The 24,381-nt window shown below is 39.8% G+C and overlaps 1 protein-coding gene across 1 annotated transcript in view; it reads right to left on the reverse strand.

Annotated features, from left to right (window-relative positions):
- The window catches only part of SLC39A8 (solute carrier family 39 member 8), a 78,632-nt gene that overhangs the window by 48,315 nt on the left and 5,936 nt on the right, over positions 1 to 24,381 (reverse strand). Inside the window, exon 3 of the mRNA XM_047091244.1 lies at positions 3,707 to 3,869. Within this exon, the coding sequence (XP_046947200.1) occupies positions 3,707 to 3,869 (163 nt within the window). The remainder of the gene's footprint in view (positions 1 to 3,706; positions 3,870 to 24,381) is intronic.

Genomic DNA, 24,381 nt, shown 5'->3' on the forward strand with positions numbered 1-24,381 from the left:
CTACATTAGTAAACAGTTACATCAAGAATCAAGTGCATTTCATTACTTAAAAGAACAGGCTTACACAAGGAGCACAGAATGGAGTGAACCTATGAACAAATTTATACGAGGAATGAATACAGACTTCCTTCTCTGTGCCAGGCACTGTTCTAGGCACTTGCATATATTAACTCATTTGATACCCCCAACAATTCTAGAAGGAAGGTAGTATAATTATTTCCATTTTATAGATGAGATGTCTGAGGCACAGAGATGTTAAATAAATTGCTCAACACAGAAGCACACATAGTTGCACTAAAATAAAACAAGACAGTGCACCAAATAAAGGCAATATAGTGTCAAATTAAACATCTTAGAGTACTCTACCAGTTACCCTAATTCTCCAGAAATTTTTCTCTATCTTCTCCCACCCCATCCCACCCACTCCAGCCCCATTTCAATTCCTAAGATTATGTATACCCTAAGAGCCAGTTCTGTCTTTCTTGGGCCTCTGTCCAAATATTTGGTGCCTGCCTAATCTTGTAACTTAGAACTATTGATTTTCCATTTTATGACTTTGTAGTGTTGACCCTGGAATCCCCTCACTTCCTGCTTCCCAATTCCCTGTTCCTACCTCCCGGTTCCTGAGATAGAGAAAACCTGGGAATTAGGGTTTAAAACACTTTTGAATGCAGTCACTAACATGCAGAGTAGAGGACTTGCTTTTTCTGAAGTTTCATCTCCTATACCCAGAATTATGTACATGGTGGATATATTTTATTTAACAGACATATATATATAGTGCCTAAGCAAATGCTATATTATATTCTACGTGCTTTACAAATATTATTTAATCTTTATAGCAACACTATAAGAAAGGTACTGTTTTAGATAAGAAGACTGAGGCAGAAAGGCATAGTCATGTGCCCAAAATAGCTGGAAAGTTACAGAGCTGGGATTTGAGTCCAGGTGGACTGGCTTCAGAATCTATGTTTTTATTATGTTACGCTATTATTGAAAGTTAATATACAAAGCATTCCTGAATTTGCTTTTGAATACAAAATGCAAATTATATTAGACAAACTTGTAGAAATACAAACATATTCCTATTTAGTATATAATCTAGAAAAAATATTTGCTTAAACAATTCGCTGTGAAATTATTGTTATTCACAAAATTGCTAGTTATATTGATAAAGTATATTTGGGGCCTTTACATGAATGTAAATACAGAATATAAAAGAGAACATGGATCATGAAGCTGAGACAGCTGGGTTTGAAAAGGGCTCTATCACGTGAAAGTTGTGTACTCTTGAGCAAATGACTTTATACTCTCCATACATACGTTTCCTTGGCTGTAAAATGGGAGCAGTAGTTCCCACATCGTATAGTTGAATGAAGATTAAATGAGTTAACATAGGTCAAGTATTTGGAACAGTACTCACCCACATAGTAAATACTGTGTAACAGTCGACTATTATCATTATTTTTGCCATTGTTACCACTCTTGTTACTAAGAGAGAGATCAAAGTACATACATATTCACAAAGGAATAAGTCAGTGGAATCAGCACTTCCTTTGTTGAGGTGTCCCTTTTCTTCTCTATCTTCTCTCTCTTTATATTCTTTTATACTCAAGTTAGATGTGCTCACTCAGACCAGTGGCTTCAAATGCCACCTCTAAGATGACAAATTTCTAGCCTTGACCTGTTGTCTGAACACTAAATGTGTGCATGTCACTGACTACTGTACAACTTTCCTTGATGGTCTACATCAGTGTCTCACACTGATCATGTGAAAAATTATACCCAATCCTCACCACTTGCTTCCTCCATAAGAAACTAGGAAATGACACAAACATCTCTCCAGCTTCTGTGGTTCAAATCTTGACTCATCTTTCCCAACCCCCACGATCTAATCCAGAAGCAAATCCATTTTAGCACAGTTTCCAAAATCCATCGTGGATCTGATCACTGCTTCCTTCTACCTCTCCCATCTCAGCCCAAGTCCCCATCATCCTTAGCACCAACCCTGGGAAACTGCCTCCTGACTAATTCCCTTGCATCCACTCATACCACATTACAATTTATTCTTCAAACCGCAGGTAGAATAATCTTGTACAAATCCAAACAAAATCATGTCACTCCCCCATTTATAACCCTACAGTGTCTTCATACCACATTCAGAGCAAAACCCAGTCAATTTACTGCATTCTATATGGCCCAGGGCATCATTTCCTTCCAGTCTCCCTCTTGCTTCCTATGCTCCAGACACACAGGCTTTCTTGCAGTTCCTTACATACGCCAAGCTCATTGTCAAGCTTATGGTGACTGTTCCCCTTGACCAAGAATGTTCTTTTCCCAGAGAACATCTTGCCGTGGTCCTCTCCTTACCTTCAGTCAGGACCCTGCTCAAATGTAATCTCATCAGAAAGGCCTTCTCTGATGTATTGAAAATCATACTCACTCACTATCTCCTTCTATCCCTTACCTACTTAATTTCTTCATGGCATTTATCACTCTGAAATTACATTACTTATTTGCTTGTTTGTATAAATGTTTATTACTTCTCTTCTCCATTATACTGTAAGCCCTGAAAGGGCAGGAAATTTTTCTTCTTTGCTACTGAATCCTCAATGCCCAGAACAGCATTTGGCATGTCATTCAAAAAACATTTATTGGGGCACCTGGGTGGCTCAGTCAGTTAAGTGTCCGACTTCGGCTCAGGCCATGATCTCACGGTTTGTGGGTTTTGGCCCCATGTCCGGCTCTGTGCTGACAGCTCGGAGCCTGGAACCTGCTTTGGATTCTGTGTCTCCCTCTCTCTCTCTGCCCCTACCCCACTCGCGCCCTCTGTCTCTCAAAAATAAATAAACGTTAAAAAAAATTAAAATAAAAACATTTATTGAATGAACAATGTAAAAAAAAAGAGAATTAAAATATCCATGTGGGTCAGGTTAATGATTTGAGGGTACCAAGAAATTGCACATAGCTGGAAAACAGACCCGTGGAAGAAATAGTTTATTTTATTTGGAAAAGAATTCTTCTACATGGTTAAGTAGGTGAACTATACAGTAAGCATGCACTTGTTTTCTCGGATTTTAGAATTTCTTTGCAGCAGGTTGTTCCTTTGAAATGCAGTACGTATGGCAATACTATTACAGGCACTTAAAGAAGAGTCACTGGCATTTTCTTTTGTTAATGAAAATTAAAACAGTCATAACTCATAACCTTAATATTTAATCTAAATGGGATATTCCTTTATCCCTTTACTGAAAATTACAGATAAATTGATAAGCTTTTAAATAATAAGATAAGCACAAGGTAAGGGAAATCACCTTATCAGTTATGAGCCAAATAGTTAACATACAATCCAACAAGTACAGTATAAGGCATCTATTGTTTAAAATCAAGAATTGAGTTTTACAAAGTTTTTAAGTGGTACCAAGTATAACTCTGACTCCACAAATGTTTTATAAAGTTTTTAATTGGTACCAAATATAACTTTGACTCCACAAATAGAAGAGCACAACTTATGAAGCTTAAATGAGTTCTAATTATTCTTATTCTAAACACTTTCAGAATATAAGCATTTTACCAACAGCTTCTAGGTAGATTAAATAAAAGCAATAAAGCAGAGAAAGAAGCATGTTGATTTAATTTCAAACTAGCCTATAGGCTTTTCAAACAAACAGGGGAAGAAAAAAAAAAAAAAAAACTTCCAACATACCTTCCGAAATATTTGGTTTTGTTTTGTGTTTGGGCCGATCCTCACAAGGATGAAAGTTCAGTTGTTGTAAGACTGCTGGACAGATGACAGAGAAGTTGGAGCTGCTTATCTGGGTAGTATTTGAAAAGCCATGAAGGGAAAAGATCTCTTCAGCTGATAGACACTGAAACAGGAGAAACAAAGTAAACATATGTGTTAGCATAGTAAAAGCATGCAAGCAAAGATACTCTAAGGAGACCCAGGATATTTTATCTAGATACACAGCCCAAACTTTACACAGAAGCCCTGTAATTTTAAAACAGCCCACAACTCTTTAAACCTAGAAACAAGAAAAAGATAGCAAAACAAGGGGGGAAGAAAACTCTTCTTGTCTACCTATAGCAGCCAAAAAGGTAAGAACTAGTTTGGGGATTTCCAAGGACTTTAAAAATATTAAAAGTGGACCAACAGGTGTCAAATGAAAAGCTTTAAAACTATTCTATATTCTCAATCTCCCCTCTCTGTTTTTCTTTAGATAGAATGGATATTTTGTGTAGGCGATTGGGGTAGCTCTCTGCAACGTTTCTTGTAGACAAACACCTGGCTCCTTTACAGTTTCTTAGTTAAGAAACTCATCCATGCTCCTAGACAGGAATAATAATCCAAATACACAAAAGTTGTTTTAAAGCATATCTTTAGTACATATGGTAGTTTGCTAAAATATGTATTGTTCTCACTGATAGCGGGTAGCTGTTCTATACTATATAAAGTTTTAAAAATAGTGCTAGGCTGCATAGAAATTCATTAACTATCAATGAGGAATAAAATCTGCATTAGGAAAAAAATTCTTTATGAAAATAACTTTTTAAAGGTATCATTTTACTTACTCTTTACTCTTGGGCATATTTTAACTGTAAACCATAGTCCACATACTTGCATTACCAGGAATATAAAAGAAAGTAAATGTGTTACTATTGTTAATAATTGTTGTAAGAATTATAGAGTGTGAAAAATATCCATTCACTCAAACAGAAGAGTCTATCTTTAATAAGTACAATTGAGAAAAGTTCTTTACATGCTTCAGCCAATATTCAAACTAAGATCTTAGCTTTGTACTATAGTCTAGACTCTGTTCTCCCAAAGTTCACATATTGAAGCCCTAACTCTTAATATAATATTTAAAGTTGGGGCTTTTGAGCCCCACGTTGGGCTCTGTGCTGACAGCTCAGGGCCTGGAGCCTGCTTTGGATTTTCTCTCTCTCTCTCTCTCTCTCTCTCTCTGCCCCTTCCCTGCTCACAATGTGTCTCTCTCTGTCTCTCAAAAATAAATAAACTTGAAAGAAAGAAAGAAAGAAAGAAAGAAGAAAAGAAAAAAGAAAGAAAGAAAGAAAAAAGAAAAGAAAAAAGAAAGGAAAAAAGAAAGAAAGAAAGAGAGAAAGAAAGAGAGAAAGAAAGAAAGAGAGAAAGAAAGAAAGAGAGAGAGAGAGAGAGAAAGAAAGAAAGAAAGAAAGAAAGAAAGAAAGAAAGAAAGAAAGAAAGAAAGAAAGTTGGGCCTTTGGGAGATAATTAAGTTTAGATGAGGTCATGAGCGTGGTGTCTTAGTCCAGCTAGATTAGTGGTCTTAAAGACACCCAGAGAACTTGCTTGCCCTCTCTCCACCATGTGAGTAGACAGCCAGAAGGCAGCCATTTGCAATCCAAAGACAGAGCCCTTACCAGACAGAGGCCCTTCTGACACCTCAGTTTTGGACTTGCCGTCTCCAGAACTGTAAGAAAACTAACTTCTTTTTTTCTTTAATTTTTTTAATGTTTATTTGTTTTTGAGAGAAAGAAAGACACACAGAGTGCGAGTGGGGGAGGGTCAGAGAGAGAAAGAGACACAGAATCTGAAGCAGGCTCCAGGCTCTGAGCTGTCAGCACAGAGCCTGACGCGGGGCTTGAACTCATAAACAGTGAGATCAGACCTGAGCCGAAGTCAGACATTTAACCAACTGAGCCACACAGCGCCCCAGAAAACTAACTTCTATTGTTCAAGCTATCCAGTTTATGGTAGTCTGTTATGGCAGCCCAAACTGATCAACACTCCATGAATGGTATTTGACAACTCAAAAGTTGATGTGAATTGTTTGACCATGAAGACTTTTCCTTCACAATAGAAATAATGCCACTAAAAATGTAAGATGTGAGTATGAGGATATCACTACTAAGTATTAAGAAATGATGAAAAAACATCAAATATACCAAGATGTATGCAGCTGTCAAAACTAAAACTGCAATTGCCTTAAAGAAAATGCACATTCGGACTTCTGTTTTGTTTTTTCACTGCCTAAGTACGTGCCTAAGTCTGTTCCTTGTTCAACCCATGACAATGGGTTTGGCTTCATGACAATGATAGCTGTGTGCCATCCCTAGAACAGGGGGTACCAACGCAACGTTCTGTTAGCAGTCTTCCCTTAGGCAGAGATTAGGGGGGTAATAAACTAATGGAGGGAGAAAATAGCTCCATAGGAGGAAGGAAAGTGGGAATACTTTGTTCGTAACCATGAAACCACCCAGGAGCAAAATTCCTAGCCTCAAAAATTAGATTTCCTGTGGTTAAACTGCATGATTCCAGGACTAAATGTGGGTAATAGCATAAACCTAAGACAGCACTGTTTCCCCACAAGAAGTCTTCACCTACTTGGACTTCATGTTCCTCTAAGTATGAAATAGGATGAAAAGGGAAGTCGCCCATAGATAATTTCCAAAGTCTTCTCAGAATTAGCATCCTAGACTTCCTAAAACTTGATGACTGTTAGGCAGTTCTTTTCAGGCTCAAATTGTGACTCATTAGTGGGTCAGAAAATCCACTTACAAGGTCACAGTCAGCATTTTGTAAGCAGGCAAAAACTATAATAGAAACCATGGAGTGTATCACTCATAACAAGATATTATTTGGTGACACTTTTGCTTCAGTTACACATTATACAAACCATGTATATATACACTGGATCACAATGTCGCATTCACTTTTTTACAGTAAATGACAGTTAACAGTTTGAAAATCACTACCCTCAAAAATGCGTTAATTGCCCACCGTGCATCATTAAAGACACTCTCCTACATACAGTTAGAAAAAAATAGCACAGCCGAAGGACTACAATAGTGTAAGACAGCTTAAAGTCTTGCTGGTCTGTGCAGTGTCTGTGTAGAAATTTGGGGGGGGCAGGTGGTCACGGATAATCACACTTTGACAGTAGCAACTACTCAATGCCCGAAAGAACGAGGAGGTGGAGAGATAACAAAACTCTAGGCCTTGCCTAACCAAGAAACACTCTTCACTATAGACAACACACTGATAGTTACCAGAGGGGTGAGGGTGGGGGGTGGTGGGTGAAATGGATGATGGGGATTAAGGAGTGGACCTGTTGTGATGAGTACTGAGTGTTGCATGGAAGGGTTGAATCACTAAATTGTAAACCTGAAACTAATATCACACTGTATGTTAACTAACGGAAATTTAAAGAAAAACTTAAATAAAAAAAAAAAAACACACAACTCTAGGGCTTGCCTTATAATGAGAACGAGGACAGAGTACTAGCAGAACCCTAGCAGTGTGGCAAAACTGAATTAATGGCAGGCCTGATTTATTTAAAATAGCTATCTACCGGCAAGTAGGATGCAAATAACTTTACACAACCGCCTATTTGGCTTTACAATCTAGATTTCCATAATGCTTTGATTTAACAAAGTTGAACCTGAAACAAAGAAAGCAGTTGTCTAAGAAAGGGCGGTGTTTCCCAGAGCAGGGATAAACAGGATGAGAGCCCAATGCCAGAGCAGTGAGGTGACAACAGAACTGGTTGAACCGTTAAGGAAGGTCAAACATCCTCTCAAACACACCCCTTCACCTCCAAAACAAACAATGAATAAATTATGAAAGCAGCGGGAGGCACCAGGGCTCTTCATAGAACAATCCAGGATGATGAGCCTGAATCCTACGCATCTTGATAAAACTTCCTGAGCTTTTTTGCCATCTTGCTTTACATTTATGCACTGAGCTTTTCTCCTTGGCATCTATTTGTTTTTACAACACCGCTATTGTCAAGGGGAGCACCGGAAGCTCGCCGGCCCTTTGAGCTTTGTGCTATCAGAGACAAACTCCAACCACCTGCCACCCTAATGTTCAGTGGGTTGACTTGTTTTCTCAAAGCATTTTCTCCAATTTTTTTTTTTAACTCCTTTGGTCTCTCGGCCACATGAAGGCGATCTCAAACGGGTCTTATTCAGATGAAGCACCCAAGTAAGGAAGATGTAGAGGTAAAGGGGTTTAGATGCATATCATAAACGAGATCTCAAATTATATCCAGAATCATTTAACCAAATAGTTCCATGCATTTCTTCTTCTATTTCCCCTACTCCTTCTTCCTCACCAATTCTGGCTAGACAGCAATTTTGGGGTTTGGTTTCTTTTTGTTGGTGTGTTTTTTTGTGGGTTTTTTTTTTTTTTTGGCGGGTGGGGGGGTTGTTCATTTCTTTGTTTTGTTTTGTTTTGTTTTTGCATCTTTTTCAGGACACATCTTTGTGGAAATGCTGATGCAGGGAGGGACAGGGACAGGGTTGAATGATTAGGGCACTTCCTCCCCAACATTTTGTACAGTTAAAACTTGCTTATAATAAATGCCAACGAGTTAGGCAAGATTTGAAATCACACAGCATAGATAATGACACAGGCCCTGTACTTGGCTAAACTTTGGTCAGGCTCCTCTAATCCTTTGAGGCCTCTGCCTTGCATCCATTCTCACAGGGTCTGTATTGTCCCATTTTAGCAAGAATCCTGCTAAAATCCTTGGGATCTGATCACTCCTGCCTGCCTTCAGTAAGGATCCTATTAAGTAGGATCCTCCTCCTCCCCAAATCCCTAGGATCCTCCTCCTCCCCAAATCCCTAATGTTTCCTCTTAGTAATTTTCCATTCCTTGACCCCACCTTGCTCCTTGGTTATAAATCACCACTTGTCCATGATGTATTTGGAAATGAGCCCAGTTCTACACTGAGGTCCCTTCTCCCCTATTGCAACAGTTCTTGAATACAACCTGTTTTTATAGCTTCAACTACTGTTGTACTATATTACAAGTATAATAACCATGTAATTGTACTACATGTTGCATAAATTATTTTCTTCATTTAACAAAATTTCTAGAATCATAGAAGTCTGGGTATAATACCAATGGGAGAAGAGGAAGGTGGGGGAAGTTGAAGTTTGACAACCAAGAAAGAAATAACACAAAGGTAAGTCCTAACACCCTCCATTAAGAAATCTAATAATTGTGGCAGAAATAAATCACACACCAATGTTTATAAAACCTGAGAAAAAGTGATAAATTCATGAGACAGAATGATAAAGAGCTAGGATGTTCCCGTAAGGGAGAAATGATATGCAGAGGAAACAGTCAAAAACAACTCTGAGGTTAGGCCTTTGAGAAAGTAGACAGCGGCTGTTGCCACAGATGTGACTGGGGGACGTAGGAAAAGAAATACATTTGGGAGGGTGGTGGCCAGTTTGGTTTGAGACATTTTAAGTTATAAGGCCTGTGAAATACCAGATGGAAATGATGAGTGAGCTTTTTCCAAGAAAGGTAGAGGCCAGAGATAAGGACGTGACTGTCTTCCGTGAGGAGATAAGAGCATGGGGGGGGGGGGGGGGGGAGAGTGGGGGAGCGGGGGATCGACAGAGTTCAGAAAGAAGAGAAAAGCTTTGGAGTTTAGGAACACATATATAATTTGTGCAAAAGCAGCAGGAGAAACCAGAGAACAAGAAAGAGCAAGAAAAGCCCAAAACATAAGAAGTCCTCTAGGCCAGTAAAATGTAGTGAATGCCTGTTGTTTTTGCCTGCTTGAGATCCCCATCATCCAGTAATAGACCATCTTCCTGCCACGGGAGCCTCCTTCTATGTGATGTAGTTGGGGCTGATCAGAGAACACGTGACCCAGACCAGTCCACTGTCTCCTAGAGCTATTGAAAAAAATCTTTTTTGACTAGGATTGCTATGAGCCTGGGGTTCCCTTAGGCCACGTTTCCAGCATGTGAAAGAAGGTGAACTAATGCGTAGAGATGACAGGTTTCCAACACAGTTGCTAATCCCCTGGTTAGAGCTGTGCCTAAAGCTGGTTCTGCCCCTTGACTCTTCAGTGACCTGAGACAATGAATTCCCTTTGTGACTTAAGCTAATTAAAATTAAGTTTTTTTCACTTACAAATGAAAGACTACTGATTGATCTATAAAGTAATCATCCTAAAAGACATTTTTAAAGCTAGGAAATGAAGGGGCGCCTGGGTGGCTCAGTCGGTTAAGCGTCCGACTTTGGCTCAGGTCATGATCTCACGGTCCGTGAGTTCAAGCCCCGCGTTGGGCTCTGTGCTGACAGCTCGGAGCCTGGAGCCTATTTCAGATTCTGTGTCTCCCTCTCTCTCTGGCCCTCCCCCGTTCATGCTCTGTCTCTCTCTGTCTCAAAAATAAAATAAACGTTAAAAAAAAAAGGAAAAAAATAAAATTTAAAAAAGCTAGGAAATGAAGCTATGTCCAGAACCTATGGGAAAACAAAACGATAAGCTTTTCCACTCCTTAAACCTTCTCTATTCTTCCTTTTCTCAATACATAGGCAGCTCTCTCTACTTGGCTGTCTTGTCAAATGGCACAGATTAAACAATAAAGAACAATAGGAACATCTGATCCTGTGCCCACTATGCCAAGGCTTTCACACCACACTGAAAGTGAAATATCATTCTATTCAAAAGTCACCCCAAAGATTATTTCAGATTCTGCTTTTCCATGAACTGTGCTTCTGTGGAAGCTGAACGGTTCACGAACCCAATCAGGACACTGCTAGTTGTGCCATGTTTTCTCTTATGAAGGTAAACGTAGGAAGAGGCAGCACTTTGTGATTCATTTAGACTCAATGACAAAGTTAGAATGAAACATCTAGTCCAGTCAGTTTTTTAGGATGTCAAGTAACTGAGCCACACAAACTTTAAATTTCATTACCAAGCCCCAAGGGAGCCCGAGGTAGAACTGGGATTAGAATCCAAGTCTGAGGAGCCTGTGTGGCTCAGTCAGTTGAGTGTCCAACTATTGATTTTGGCTCAGGTCTTGACCCAGGGTTGTGGGATCGAGCCCCTGCATCAGGCTCTGCATTGAACATAAAGCCTGCTTGGGATTCTCTCTCTCCCTCTCGCCCTCTGCCCCTCTTCCCAACTCACATGCATGCACACTCACTCTCTCTCCCTCTCTAAAATAAAATTTAAAAAAAAAAAAAAGAATCCAAGTCTGAAAAAGAACTCTGTCTACCTCTTTTTCTTTTAGTGACTTCTCTACCCTGCCCTGCACTGCCACACCTGTTGTTTTACAGCAGGAACTACGGCTACCTTCTGGAATTTGCCTTGTATGTAGCTGAGATGAAAACCAAACAACTCCTCCTTCCCTTTACCCCAAGTGAATGACTCATCTCCCATTCTTTGAAGAGATGTGACAGGTAAGAGTCTGAATAAGAATCCATCCAAAATCTTCATCACTTCTACTCTCATCAAAGCCAATCCTACTTTTCCCTCACTGCCACTGGTGAATATTCATTCACCAAATACAGGTCGATAACATTTTCTCTGGGCCAGGTGTTCTGATGGATGCTGAGAAAAAGACATGGTTCCATCTTCAATAAGCTCATCATTCAGTAGATAAAACATATATATACAAATGATATAGCTATAGTACAACGTGGGAAGGGGAATAGTAAAGATATATGCAAGGTATTATGAGGAAAGAGGTCTGGGAAGGCTTCTTGGAAGACTAGATACATGTGCTGAGTCTGAAATGCTAAGTCAGTGCGTTTGTTGGCTGGAGAGATAAGATATGAGCCACAAAAACTTCCGTCGGCAGAAATCAGTAACACAAGTAAGTATGTGATTAGTTGGCAAATGAATTTTATAAGCAATAGTTATTATAGGAGTACTGAGAAGCACATAAAAGATATATGCTCAATCTATACCATTTCTTTTAATTCCCAGATCAATTACTAAAGTAGGCTATAGGAGAAATCTGGGATAAAGAAATGATATCTTAGAAAAGTAAGCTGTCCAAGATGAAACAACTCATAAATGTTAAAGACAGAATTCAAACCGATGTCTTCTTGCATTTTCTGACTTCTAAGCCAATACTCTCGCTGCAATACCCCTATGTTTTTTTGGCTGAACACTGAGAATGAGAAGAACACAAATAATGAAAGAGAGAACCATTTAGACCCTGGCAAGGAGTATATTTGTTGCCCCTAAAGTGACATGAGTCATAGAGTTAAATTACTCTTAGATCATATTTAGCGTTCTACCCGAGGAGAAACCTCGCAAACAATCAAACATCAGCCAGGTTTTCTCACCACGGTGAGAATTGAGGAAATGCAAGATGGCTGTGATTCTTTGCCCCTCAAATAGCCCTCCTACCGGTCACCCAAACAAGAATGTTGAGCACACTCACACAGCAGACAGCCCAGAACCTGGTACAATATCCTCAGCCACATATCCATGGTTGCTACATTGCCATGAGCTACTCTTGTAACAGGATCATCAAATCTGGAATACCTGGATGTGTACCATTTTGAATGCTTTGCATCCGTGTTACTATCTTCAATTCCATGTTTTTGCAGCTCAAGCAGAGGAGTCACCAGGTTGGTTCATCCACCTCAGCTACCATCACATAACCATATGACTTTGAGACCAGCACGACTGGCCATAGATTGTTAGGAATGTATTGAGAGGAGGAAAAGGTGAAGATCCAAAATAATTATTTAATGGGAACAAAACCTCTGGAATCCTTGAGATCACATTTACCACAGTATTTACGAATGCTAATACTAACAATTTTGCTATTATATGTATATATATATATATATATATATATATATATATATACATATATATAAAACTAAAAATTTTGCTATTTTATATATATATATATGTGTGTATATATATACACACATATATATATATATAAAAAACATTGTGCATCTGGCACACAGTAGGGTTCAGCAAATACTTGTGGAATGAATGGATGAGTAAATGAATACATGAACCCCTCACTTGTCTTCACAGTATTTTTAAAAGACAACTGCAAAACATTTTAAGTTCACAGTAGTAACCTAAAGAAAATTATGAAAAAACAAACAAGCCCAGAAAGTGCGGTATACATTAGAGTGGTTCCAAGTGGCAACTAGCCAAAGCTCCCAAAAGAACAACTTAAATACTGAAATGTTGAAAAGGTGGTTTGAGTTTAACAACTGGGAGGCCCTTTCTGACCATGAAACAAGTGAACAGTACCTGTTCATCCTTTCAGGGGTAACTGCACAATGTCATGGAACCAGGTATTTCGATGCTCCACCCTGGCAGCAGGCATGTTCAAAGTCAGAGTGACTGAAAACACCACTTCCAGAGTTGCTGCTGATGCAATAATGGAACTACCAAGCCTTAGTCACAAGGAGCATTGAGTACCTCTTCCAAACCCCCTTGGTATTGCTCAATATATATATGGCACTGAGTCACACTAAGCAACATTCTCTTGAACTTTTTCCCTCTTCATTTCCTCTTCAACGTCTTCTCAATACAATTTTACCAAGATAAAAGGGATTTTTTCTAAGGTTTGCGCAAAGAACATTCTAGACACGTGATCTCTAGGTTCAAGAGGTGGCTAATTGAGCGATCCCAGCTCTGTTTTCCCGATTCATTTTTCCATCGTTCCCTCAACTCTTCTCACACCTCTTACTGAAGCCACTAGAGTGCTGATGCATTTCCATGCAGAATACACACATACACACACACACAAACATATGTGCGCACACGCGTTCACATTCACTCTCAAAACTGCTCCTAAAGAAGAGACATAAAGGGCCTTAGGTATATTATTTAAAGAAAATAGCTTGCTTTGTGATACATTGTTTGGGGAAATAATATTATCGTGAAACGGTATGTATCGAATGACATCATTCTATAAATAAGGTTCAATCCAATCTGGAAATGTATGCTTCAAAATATTAACAGTGTTTCTCTCTCGGTGATGAAATTATGGGTGATTTTTATTTTTTCCTCTCTGCTTCTCTATATTTGCCAAGTTTTAGACAATGTATGTGTATTCCTGTTCCAATTAGAAAAATAAAGTTAAATCATGGGGAGTTTCTTCAATCTCTTTTTCTAGGTTCCTCCAAACACAATTAAGACAAGCTGGAATTTTTTTATTTTACTAGAGAAAAAGAAACTTTAAAAGCTACGATACACTTTTTAAAAGAGGGTTAAAGACTTTTCTGATTTTACCATAGCTGTTGACACATGTCTCAGACCTGTCCCATCCACATTCAGTTTCTCAAGGCGTCCTTGCCCCTGAAAGCTGGCATGGTATCAGAGCACAGACACTCGGTGTGGATTCTTGACTTTCTGACCCTGACCTGCCTCCAGCTAGCAGGAACCCCCCTACTTTCCATCACCTGTGAGGACAGCCTTCTCCCTTTTGCTGCCAGGATCAAAAGGTCTTTGGGTCTTGCTGCTCACCAAGGGCCTTCCACTCGGCCCCTTCAGAGATAAGGTGTAGAAGATATGACTGCTCTCCAGTCAGGACTGGGGCAAATGTCACAAGGGTGAGCTCATCCTTCAAAGTCATCTCACCTCTGCATACAAGGAATGACTTAATCCACCCCAGCCCCAATATTATGAAAAATCTTTAGGACAGTAGGTCTCAAGACGTCATCCAGGCACCCCTACAGATTACCAAAACCCTTTCAGAGAATGTGTAAGGTAAAACTTATTTTTATAATAATATCAAGACTGCATTTTCATTTTTTTTATGAGTGAACAATGGCTATTCCAGAAGCTAGGTGACATATGTCACAACAAATTGAATACAGGAGCATATATCAGAATATACCTGTCTTCTAAGCCACATGTTAAAGAGATTTACAAAAATGTAAAACAATGCCATTCTTCTCACTAGTTTTTTGTCATGAAAAACACAATTATGTTTTCATTAAAAACTGCTAATATAGTATGGGCTTATTAATGTTATTTTTAATATATTAAATATTTAAAATTCTTCTCAACATTAATTTCTATAATGGTATATATCAATAGATATAAACCACATATACTGAAGGTCTTTGGTGTTCTCAATAATTTTTAAGAGTACAAAAGAGTACAAACTTGAGTCTGGCACATAAGACTGACACATAGGCCTCCAGATACCACTTAATTGACAAGTTGGGAGCTTCTAATTGATCTTACTTAATATACCTCTCACCCTATTTATCCTACATCCCCATAAGATTGCTTCTATTGAAACACTGCCACTGTCACTCTTCTACTCAAACAGCTCCCCACACAAAAATAAAAAACTTTCCTTCTGCCAAGCATCTAAAGTCCTAACACGGAAGAACTTCAATTGCCTGTCTCCAATCTTCCTACTGCCTTTACCATCCTCCAAAAGCATACTGGAACTCTCTATTCTGATTTATTTTATTTTATTTTTATTATTTTTTAACGTTTTTATTTATTTCTTGAGAAAGAGAAAGAGAGAGAGAGAGCATGCATGAGCAGGGGAGGGGCAGAGAAAGAGGGAGACAGAGGATCCCAAGGGGCTCCGAGCTGTCAGCACAGAGTCTGATGCAGGGCTTGAACCCACAAACCATGAGATCATGACCTGAGCCGGAGGCAGACACTTAACTGACTGAGCCACTCAGGTGCCCCAAACTCTTTATTCTAAATAAAAAGTTTTAACAAGTCTTGTATTGGGACTTTGCATGCCCCATGTTCCCTACCTAGAATTCTGATACATATCCTTTCAAAGTATCCAACTCCTATCTGTCCTGACCTTTGGCCCCCACCTCCGCTGATTAATACTGCATGCTCACCAGACTCTTAACGCCTGTGGTATTTTTTGGTTAGCACTTACAGTGTGCTTCTTTGTATTATCATCTGTTCATGAAAATGGATATCTCTTTAGTAAGATCACATGAAGATCTCGAAAGGATAGATGTAGTCCTTTTACATCTTCTTCATCCCCTAATAAGGCTTTGGACCATGTAAGACACTCAATTTATAACAATCACATATTTGACAGATTAAAGAAAGGGAGGATGGATGAAAAAAATTGGAAACTACTCGCACATAGTATCTGAGTATAATTCTGAGAAATACAACTCAATAACCTGAAAGTCATTTACCAGTTATTCACCTCTGAAGAGCCAAATTTTCCAATCACAAGTTTCTCTGCTATGCCATGAAACGTTTCCAGAATCAGTTCAGGGTGGCCCTGATACTACAAATAAGCTATACTAACACCAACTTTTCCAACTTGCCCTAAGAACTATAACTATAAGCCATGGAGAAAATCCAAGCCTAAATGAGAAAAAAAAATTTTTTTGACAAAATTCAGAAATTAGAAGAAATAAAAGCTTTATTATTTCCTTCTCTGATGCTATACAGGTTACACTTTAACATACTATTTCTTTTATACTATTTTAAAAATTTGTCTGCACCAAATAAAGGAATTGCTAGTTTGCCTCGAATCAAATGAGACATTTAGATTGATTTAAGAAGTTATTTTAGGGGTGCCTGGGTGGCTCAGTTGGTTGGGCATCAGACTTCAGCTCAGGTCATGATCTCAAGGTCTGTGAGTTCGAGCCCCGCGTCAGGCTCTGTGCTGACAGCTCAGAGCCTGGAGCCTGCAGCATATTCTGTGTCCCTCTCTTGCTCTGCTGCTCCCCCACTCATAGTCTTTCTCTCTCTCTCTCTCTCTGTCTCTCTCTCTCTGTCTCAAGAATAAATAAAACATAAAATTTTTTTAAAAAGTTATTTTAGTATGTTAGTATAAAATTTGGTGTTGGGGCGCCTGGGTGGCGCAGTCGGTTAAGCGTCCGACTTCAGCCAGGTCACGATCTCGCGGTCTGTGAGTTCGAGCCCCGCGTCAGGCTCTGGGCTGATGGCTCAGAGCCTGGAGCCTGTTTCCGATTCTGTGTCTCCCTCTCTCTCTGCCCCTCCCCCGTTCATGCTCTGTCTGTCCCAAAAATAAACGTTGAAAAAAAAAAAAAAAAATTTGGTGTTAAAATGTTGGAGCTATTCATTCATTCAACAAATATTTTCTGAATACCTACTAAATGCCGGATACTATGCTAGTTACAGAAAGAGAGAAAGTGATTGAAATGAACCCGATCCCTAAACTCCGAGGTCTTACAGACTATTGCAGGGCTTAGATATAAATATAAATAACTATAGTATGGCCTGGTAAGTGTTAGGGTGTGGAGAAAGGATAATTAACCCACCCGAAAGTATTGGGATTGTCAGAGCTTCCAAGAGAAAGCAATTATCTAAGTTGAGATGTGAAGGAAAAAGGAGAAATAAGGTTGGAGAAATACAGGGGTAGGAATATATACTGCAGGGTCTTGAATATCAGGTGAATTAGATTTTATTCTACCAGTAATGAGAAGCCATTTAAGGAGGGTGCAATGATCAAATTTGCATATTAGAGATGAAATCTGGCAGGAATGTGGAGCATAGGAAGGGACACGGGGCAGGACTGGATGCAGTGGCAGCAAGAGAAACAGGGCAGACATGTATTGAGCACTTGCAGCATGCCAGGCACATGACAGAATGGCAAGATACAATAACTCATTTAATCTCCACAACAATCCCATAAAATAGGTAAAATTATCCCTATCAGACTAAAGAGAACCCTGGAGTTTAGAAAGATTGAGTCAGAACCATGTTGACCTTACTGTGACAGGACTTATGTGCATTTGCAATAAGGGGGGAGGGGTTTCAAGAATAACATCCAGTTTTTCAACGTAGTCAACCAACCAAGCAGACGGCGATGCTGATCACTGAGACTGGCAGAATGGAATTACCAGGAGGCTGTGATGGAGAAAGGATAGAGTTGATGAGGTCCATCTGGATTAGGTTTAGACCTGCTGAGCTGGGGACAGGAGAGGACTGCACATCAATCGGCAACAGGATGTGCCAGGCTAAACCTCAAGAGAGAAATCTGGACCCAGCCAACCCCCTTAGGGAGCATCTACGAACAGGTGAAAACTTCAGTCGGAGGACAGATGGACATTATGTGGAGGGAGCGTGTAAAATCAAAAGGAAGAGGACTTGAGGTAGAACCCTGAGGAACATCAATACTTAAAAGACGAGCAAAGAACACTGAAATTGAAAAGAAGCAGAAAGAGAGGTAAGAAAATCAAAGCACACATAGTCACAGGCAAGGAAAGGGTGTGTTTCACCTGGGAAGCGCCCATTGTATTTAGCAGTAAGAAGGTTCTGGGTGATGTCCTGCAGAGTAATTTCATGAAAGCATTAGGGACAGAGCCCACAGTGTGCTGTGGAGTGACTGGAAGGTGAGAAAACGGAATGGCAATTCAAATATTTCCACTGGCCCATTATATACAGAAAGCAGTGCATAAACACCGTGAGATATTCAGGGAATTCACAGCACAGGGGCCCCAGTAACATAGCATCTGCCCAAAAGTGGCACAATGGAGAAGAAACAGGCATTCAGACTTGGAATGTCTGTTCTCCAAGACAAATCTGGATACTTGGTGACTTTTGCCAAATGACTTATTTGTGTCTCAGTTTCTGGGCAAACTGGTATGTCTTAATTCTCCCCCAATACTGTTTTGAGTGTCTAATGCCAATAATCAGAAAATAACATTGCAAGGTTGAAAAATAGCTGTGAAGGAATTAACATCAGGTTTTAGAGCTAGCCCTGACTGTCGCAGAGACAACTTCAGCGGGGAAAAATAATAATAATAACTTTTTTCTTGTTTTCTGAACAAGAGTAATATCAGCAGAGAACACCTTCCTGCTTCAAACGATTGTACAGTTCCCAGTGACTTCAAGAAGCTTGCATCAATTCTACCTTGACATCCAGGCACATAGATGAAAGTAGGGGACACTTGACATTTCGGAAAATCAAGCAGCTCATCCGTGGGATGATATTCTTCAGCACGAGGCACAAAATGGAAAGAGCATAGGTTTTGAAGTCCAGTGCCTCTGGAAAAGAATCCTCACTCTGCCACTTCTGAGCTCTGGCTCTGAGTGACGTATTTATCCTAGCTAAGACTGGCTTTCCTCATGGGAATACCTAGAACTCTTATCCTGTGAGATTAGGAGGGTTAATGGGATGACGTATAAGGAAGTACTGAGCACAGTGCCTGGCACATGATAAGTACTCCATAAATGTTAACCTCATTCCTATTAGAACACAACCTACTTCCTCTCCTAGAGTGAAGGTCCTACCCAGTATATTTCTTTAACTGGCATTCATCCCAAGATTAAGAATAGAGCCGGGGCGCCTGGGTGGCTCAGTCGGTTGGGCGTCCTACTTCAGCTCAGGTCATGATATCGCAGTTTGTGACTTCAAGCCCCGCGTCGGGCTCTGTGCTGACAGCTCAGAGTCTGGAGCCTGTTTCAGATTCTGTGTCTCCTCCTCTCTCTGCCCCTCCCATGCTTGTGCTCTGTCTCTGTCTCTCAATAACAAATAAACGTTAAAAAAAATTTTTTTTTAAAAACAGAGCCAATGTGTAGCTTTTCTTATTAAGGTGTGTAGGTGAAGTAAGCAAAGACGATCCCTAAATTCTGAGATCTCTGCTCCTAAAGAAAATGGTAGAGCATCATGATTTGATATATAAATTCAATTGCCTGGTATCATCAATAGCATGCATTCCTTAACAAAAGAGGCTGTGTGTTTTCTAGCACACGTGTTCAACATCTGCACGAAGCAGGATCTGTGACCCAACTCAGAATCAGCCTACTGATTTTATCATTCCCTTTCATACGAAGTTTGAGCTCTCATGCCAAACTTATCCCAGGGAGACCAAAATAGTCCCTGTTCTCTTACCTGCTTTCCAACTAACAAGGCCAGCTAGATGTGAAGGACCCTGGATTCTGTCCGCTTATAAAACCCATACAGAGATCCTGAAGTAAATCTACACTTAAAACCGCAATTAGATCAATTTCTAGAAATACACCATGCACTCCCAACCATTCACATTTCAGTATGATGTAAATGCTGGATAAAAACAATACAACACAGCCTCAGCAGAACTCTGGAGGAGAAGAAATATTCATAACTTCAACGCACATTGAAACACTCAATATTATTTCTTTAGCCTATACACCAAAGGCTTACATTTTTTGGAATTTATCCCCAGTGTTTGATAAAAGGGAAGCAGAAGCAAACAGGCAAAGACTTTCTCAAGGTAAGAGCTGTCGTGGAAAACTAACACTGAAACCAAAGTCAATGGACTGACATACTTCCTACTGAGCTTTTAGGACTGGCATATTTCTCATTGAACTTTTCATTTCATTAATCCTTACTGTCTTTTTATACCAGTGCCTTCCTCTGTAAGTTGACCGACACTAGGGTGCTCAGGCCTCCAGCGAAAGACAATTTTGTTAAGAACAGTTATCACTATATCAAGTAACACAGTATTATAAAGTATGCATTGAGCATATGTTCGAGCCAGGCATGACGCTAAATGTTCTACATGTATTTCTTTATTTGTTATTCATTATTTGGAGTAACATAGGTAATGGGAAAAAAATTTTATTTGAGTTACTACATATAATGCGCTGAAGATAGAAGTGCCTAAAATATAGTAATTGCTCAATAAATGTTATTATTGTTTTTATATTTTAGTTCAAACAACCATCCTATGAGTACAGTTCATTTTTTTTTTTTTCAGTTCACAGATGTAAAAACTAAGGATTAAGGAGGTTAAGGACTTTCCTGTGATTCCCCAGGTAATAAGTGACAAATTAGAATTTCAGCCCAGGTCTGTTTGATTCCAGAGGCCAAATTGTTAACCATTATGTTGTATTCTCTACTATAGTTAGAGATCTAAGAAGCTCACCAAATAAATCGATGACAACTCTGGATTATTTTTGAGCTAGGTTCATAGAACTAAAGCCTTAGAGGCCTTATCAAGGCACACCTGTTTTTTGTTCTCTAGCCATTCAGTTAGTCATAAAAAAAGTCAAGGTATTAAATACTTGGACTTGCAAGGCATAATACTACTTTTCAGGTTAACACCTTTGATCTAGATTCACAGATTTTTGTTTTTGTTCTCCTTAAACTCCAGGCCAAGAAAAACAACAGAGGATCTTTGGAAGGAGACAGAAACCAACTGAAACAAGGCTCCATTCTGGAGATTTTCTATGCTCCCAAATCCCTCCATCACAAAGGTAATTCAATGATAGTTTCATTTCTTTATAAATCTCAAGACTCGGCAAACTCATTTGCCCCTGAAATAGACAACTGGGAATAGTTTGAGAATAAATTAATTAGCTTCAATTACAAGCAGGAACCTACTGTTATCTAGAGTTGGGAATGGGAAAACTTTCTGAAAACTATAGTTTCTTCGGTGGTCTACAGTTTAGTAACATTCTTTTTTTAAATAAATTGCACTGTAAATGACCCCAATATTAACTGTTTGCCCTTAGCAATATGGATAGTCCCTTGAGGAAATGCCACTCTGAATATAAGTGACTTACAAACTCTTATTACCAACCTCAATAAGCTCCCTTTATATAGGGTTGCTTCTCTTTTCCCTGAGGAATATCAATCCCTCTCAACCTCAGGCCTTATTTTCCATTCCTATTTATATTCCTATTTTTCTCCCCCAATCTCTACTACTACAACCAAAAGAAACTGATCACATAGAGGACTCAAATGTACATGAAATTTAGTGTACATTAAATTTAAAACCCTTAAGTTTAGAAAACTTAAAACAGTCATAGTTGAAAAACAATGGTTTTTTTTATGTTTATTTATTTTTGAGAGAGAGAGAGAGTACACGAGCGAGGGAGGGGCAGAGACAGAGGGAGACACAGAATCTGAAGCAGGCTCCAGACTCTGAGCTGTCAGCACAGAGCCAGATGCAGGGTTCGAACCCAGGAACCGTGAGATCATGACCTGAGCTGAAGTCAGATGCTTAACTGACTGAGCCACCCAGGCGCCCCAGCAATGAGTTTTTATGACAGGGAAATGAAGTCCCTGCACCTCAGCATATCCCAAGATAGGTATGATCAGGAAGCAGGATATGGCATGAATCCTGGGAAGCATAAAAACTGCAAATCTCCCCACCCAGCTACTCTACTGTGAGCAAGGAATAAAGATCTATCCCCAGTAAGGAAAAAAGTTTACCTCTGCCCTCTCCTGCTAACTGCAGCATTGACCTGCCTACAGCCAGAGTTGATCATTCTGCTCACCTACTCTTCCCTCATTGCTTCAACTCCTTCCTAGCACCTTGGCACAAACCACTTTCTGCAGCGCTGTGCGGCCAGCAAGGCAGTTGCTTCACAGGCACCTAAAGGAGGATCTACCCTCTCAGCTGCCAGAAGAGAGAGTAAATTCATTGCCAGAATCCTTCTAGAGTAAAAGTGAAAACAGCACTGAAAGTTTTAACAGGAGGCATAGGTGTTTCTCTCCTACTCGGAGTCTATCCATACAGGAAAACACAAGTTGATTAATACGCCTTTCAGAGGGAAGACTTAAAACTCAGAATTAGGAAAACTATTGCTGCCAAAATATTTTCTCCGAGAAAAATTCATCATATAAGAAAGAATCAAGGACAATTTCATTCTATAAAAGAATTCATGTTGCCCACAGGAAAGTCCATCCTGTGGTTAATAGTACGGGACACATTTGATACAAGCAGATGTTCAATCAACAAATATTTTAGAAACTGAACCAGATATGCAAACTTATCCAAAAGGGGGATTTACTGATTTGTAACTCCTCCCTGAAACGTTTCCCAAAATGATCCTTCACCCTTTCATTTTTTTTAAATTTTTGTTATTGTTTATTTATTCTTTGAGAGACAGACAGACAGTGTGTGAGCAGGGGAGGGGCAGATAGGGAGGGAGACACAGAATCCGAAGCAGGCTCCAGGCTCTGAGCTGTCAGCACAGAGCCCGATGCAGGGCTTGAATTCACGAACGGTGACATCATGACCTGAGCCGAAGTCGGTCACTCAACCAACTGAGCCACCCAGGCACCCCCTTCACCCTTTGAAACTAGTAGCACATGCTGGGGCGCCTGGGTGGCTCAGTCACCTAAGCACCCAGCTCTTGATTTCAGTTTAAGTCGTGATCTCACATAGTGGGATTGAGCCCTGCATCAGGCTTCACACGGGGCATGGGGCCTGCTTAAGATTCCCTCTCACCTCTCTCTCTGCCCCTCCCCCGCCCATTCTCACTCTCTCTCTCTCAAAAATTAAAAATAAGAAAAATAAACTAGTAGCACATGCTATCACCAGTCTTCATATGACAGTTAACCACAGACAGCCTAGTGATATCTCTCACCATATTTGCCTTAGCGATTACTTAACTACGCAGTTTGCCTTGTATACCTTTCACATCTTATTTATTTAGATTATAAGCTCTCTGAGGAAAAGGACTCATTATCACCACTGTAGTTTCTATACTCTTGGCACAGTTCTCTTCAAGTGACTAAGCAATGGATAAGTTGATAAGTGATCAATGATGAGTAACTTCTACTCACAATTCAAAATCTGAGGTAATAGTGGCCCAGGGTAGAGAGAGTATGATTTCCAAGACCATAATTCAAAAAATCCACTATCCCATAGCATTGAGGATTGCCTGAGGTCCTACCACTTTCCATGTGACACCAGGTGAGTTACTTAATCTTTCTGTACCACGTTTTTCTCATGTGGAAAATGAAGATAATAATGGTGCCATTATCGTAGGGTTGGGAGTATGAAATGTGATAATACAAATAAACTGGCTAAGAGTTATGGCACATAGTACAAGACAAATAAATTCCTAGACACAATTATTTATGTTTTGTACAAAAGGGTTCGTGTGACTCTTAGAGTAGTTAAATATGGAAAGAATGAAGGGCATTTTCCTGGACAGATTCCAATCATACCTGGCAAAGAAGCAAACTAAATTCTTGACATCACAGTCAAATGAATTACGAGTGTCCTTCGTTTTCCCAAAACCTCTAGGAAACAATGATTTAACTGTACTCTGTCAACTTAAATGAGAGTGATGTAATAGATCAGAATAGGTACATTGTCTTAAAGGAAAAGCAACCAGAGACCTAAATGCAACCTCGCCCTCTGTCCCGCCCTTCATTTCTCACCTGAACGAGCAGGCTGGAAGGCATTCCTAGAAGACTTACCCCAGCCATTTCTCAGAACACAAAAGCCAAAAGAACAGATGCTCTTTCTCTCCTCCATTCATGTCAGCGGTTCCCACAACCTCCCTCATCTAACCTACCATGACCCCCACCCCAGGAAAAAGTACAATAGAACAAACTATGCATACAATACATATGTCATGAACACACACACACACACACACACCACACACCACTAGCCAGGCCATCCACTGAAATAAAAGGCCTACAGTTACCTCACTGCTTCTCCCTCTGGCATCATTAGGCCAGAAACTAATGAAGGAAAAGATTTAACAATAGTTAAATGACACAACAGGCAAAAGATTGAAGTAGAAGATATTTATTTGGGGGCACTTTTATTGCCTGCTTTTCTGCAAGACGTAGGGTCTTTATGCTACCTCCCGACTGTCTCCAGGCCCACACAGTCATTACATCTCTTGCAAACCACCACAGTCTCCTCCTTCATTCTGTCTTGGCCCGACCCAACACATT

This window comes from Lynx rufus, unplaced genomic scaffold (assembly GCF_022079265.1).
Source record: "Lynx rufus isolate CCGP_SWC_20201006 ecotype Redwood Valley unplaced genomic scaffold, mLynRuf1.p SCAF_3, whole genome shotgun sequence".
NCBI classification, from domain to species: domain Eukaryota; kingdom Metazoa; phylum Chordata; class Mammalia; order Carnivora; family Felidae; genus Lynx; species Lynx rufus.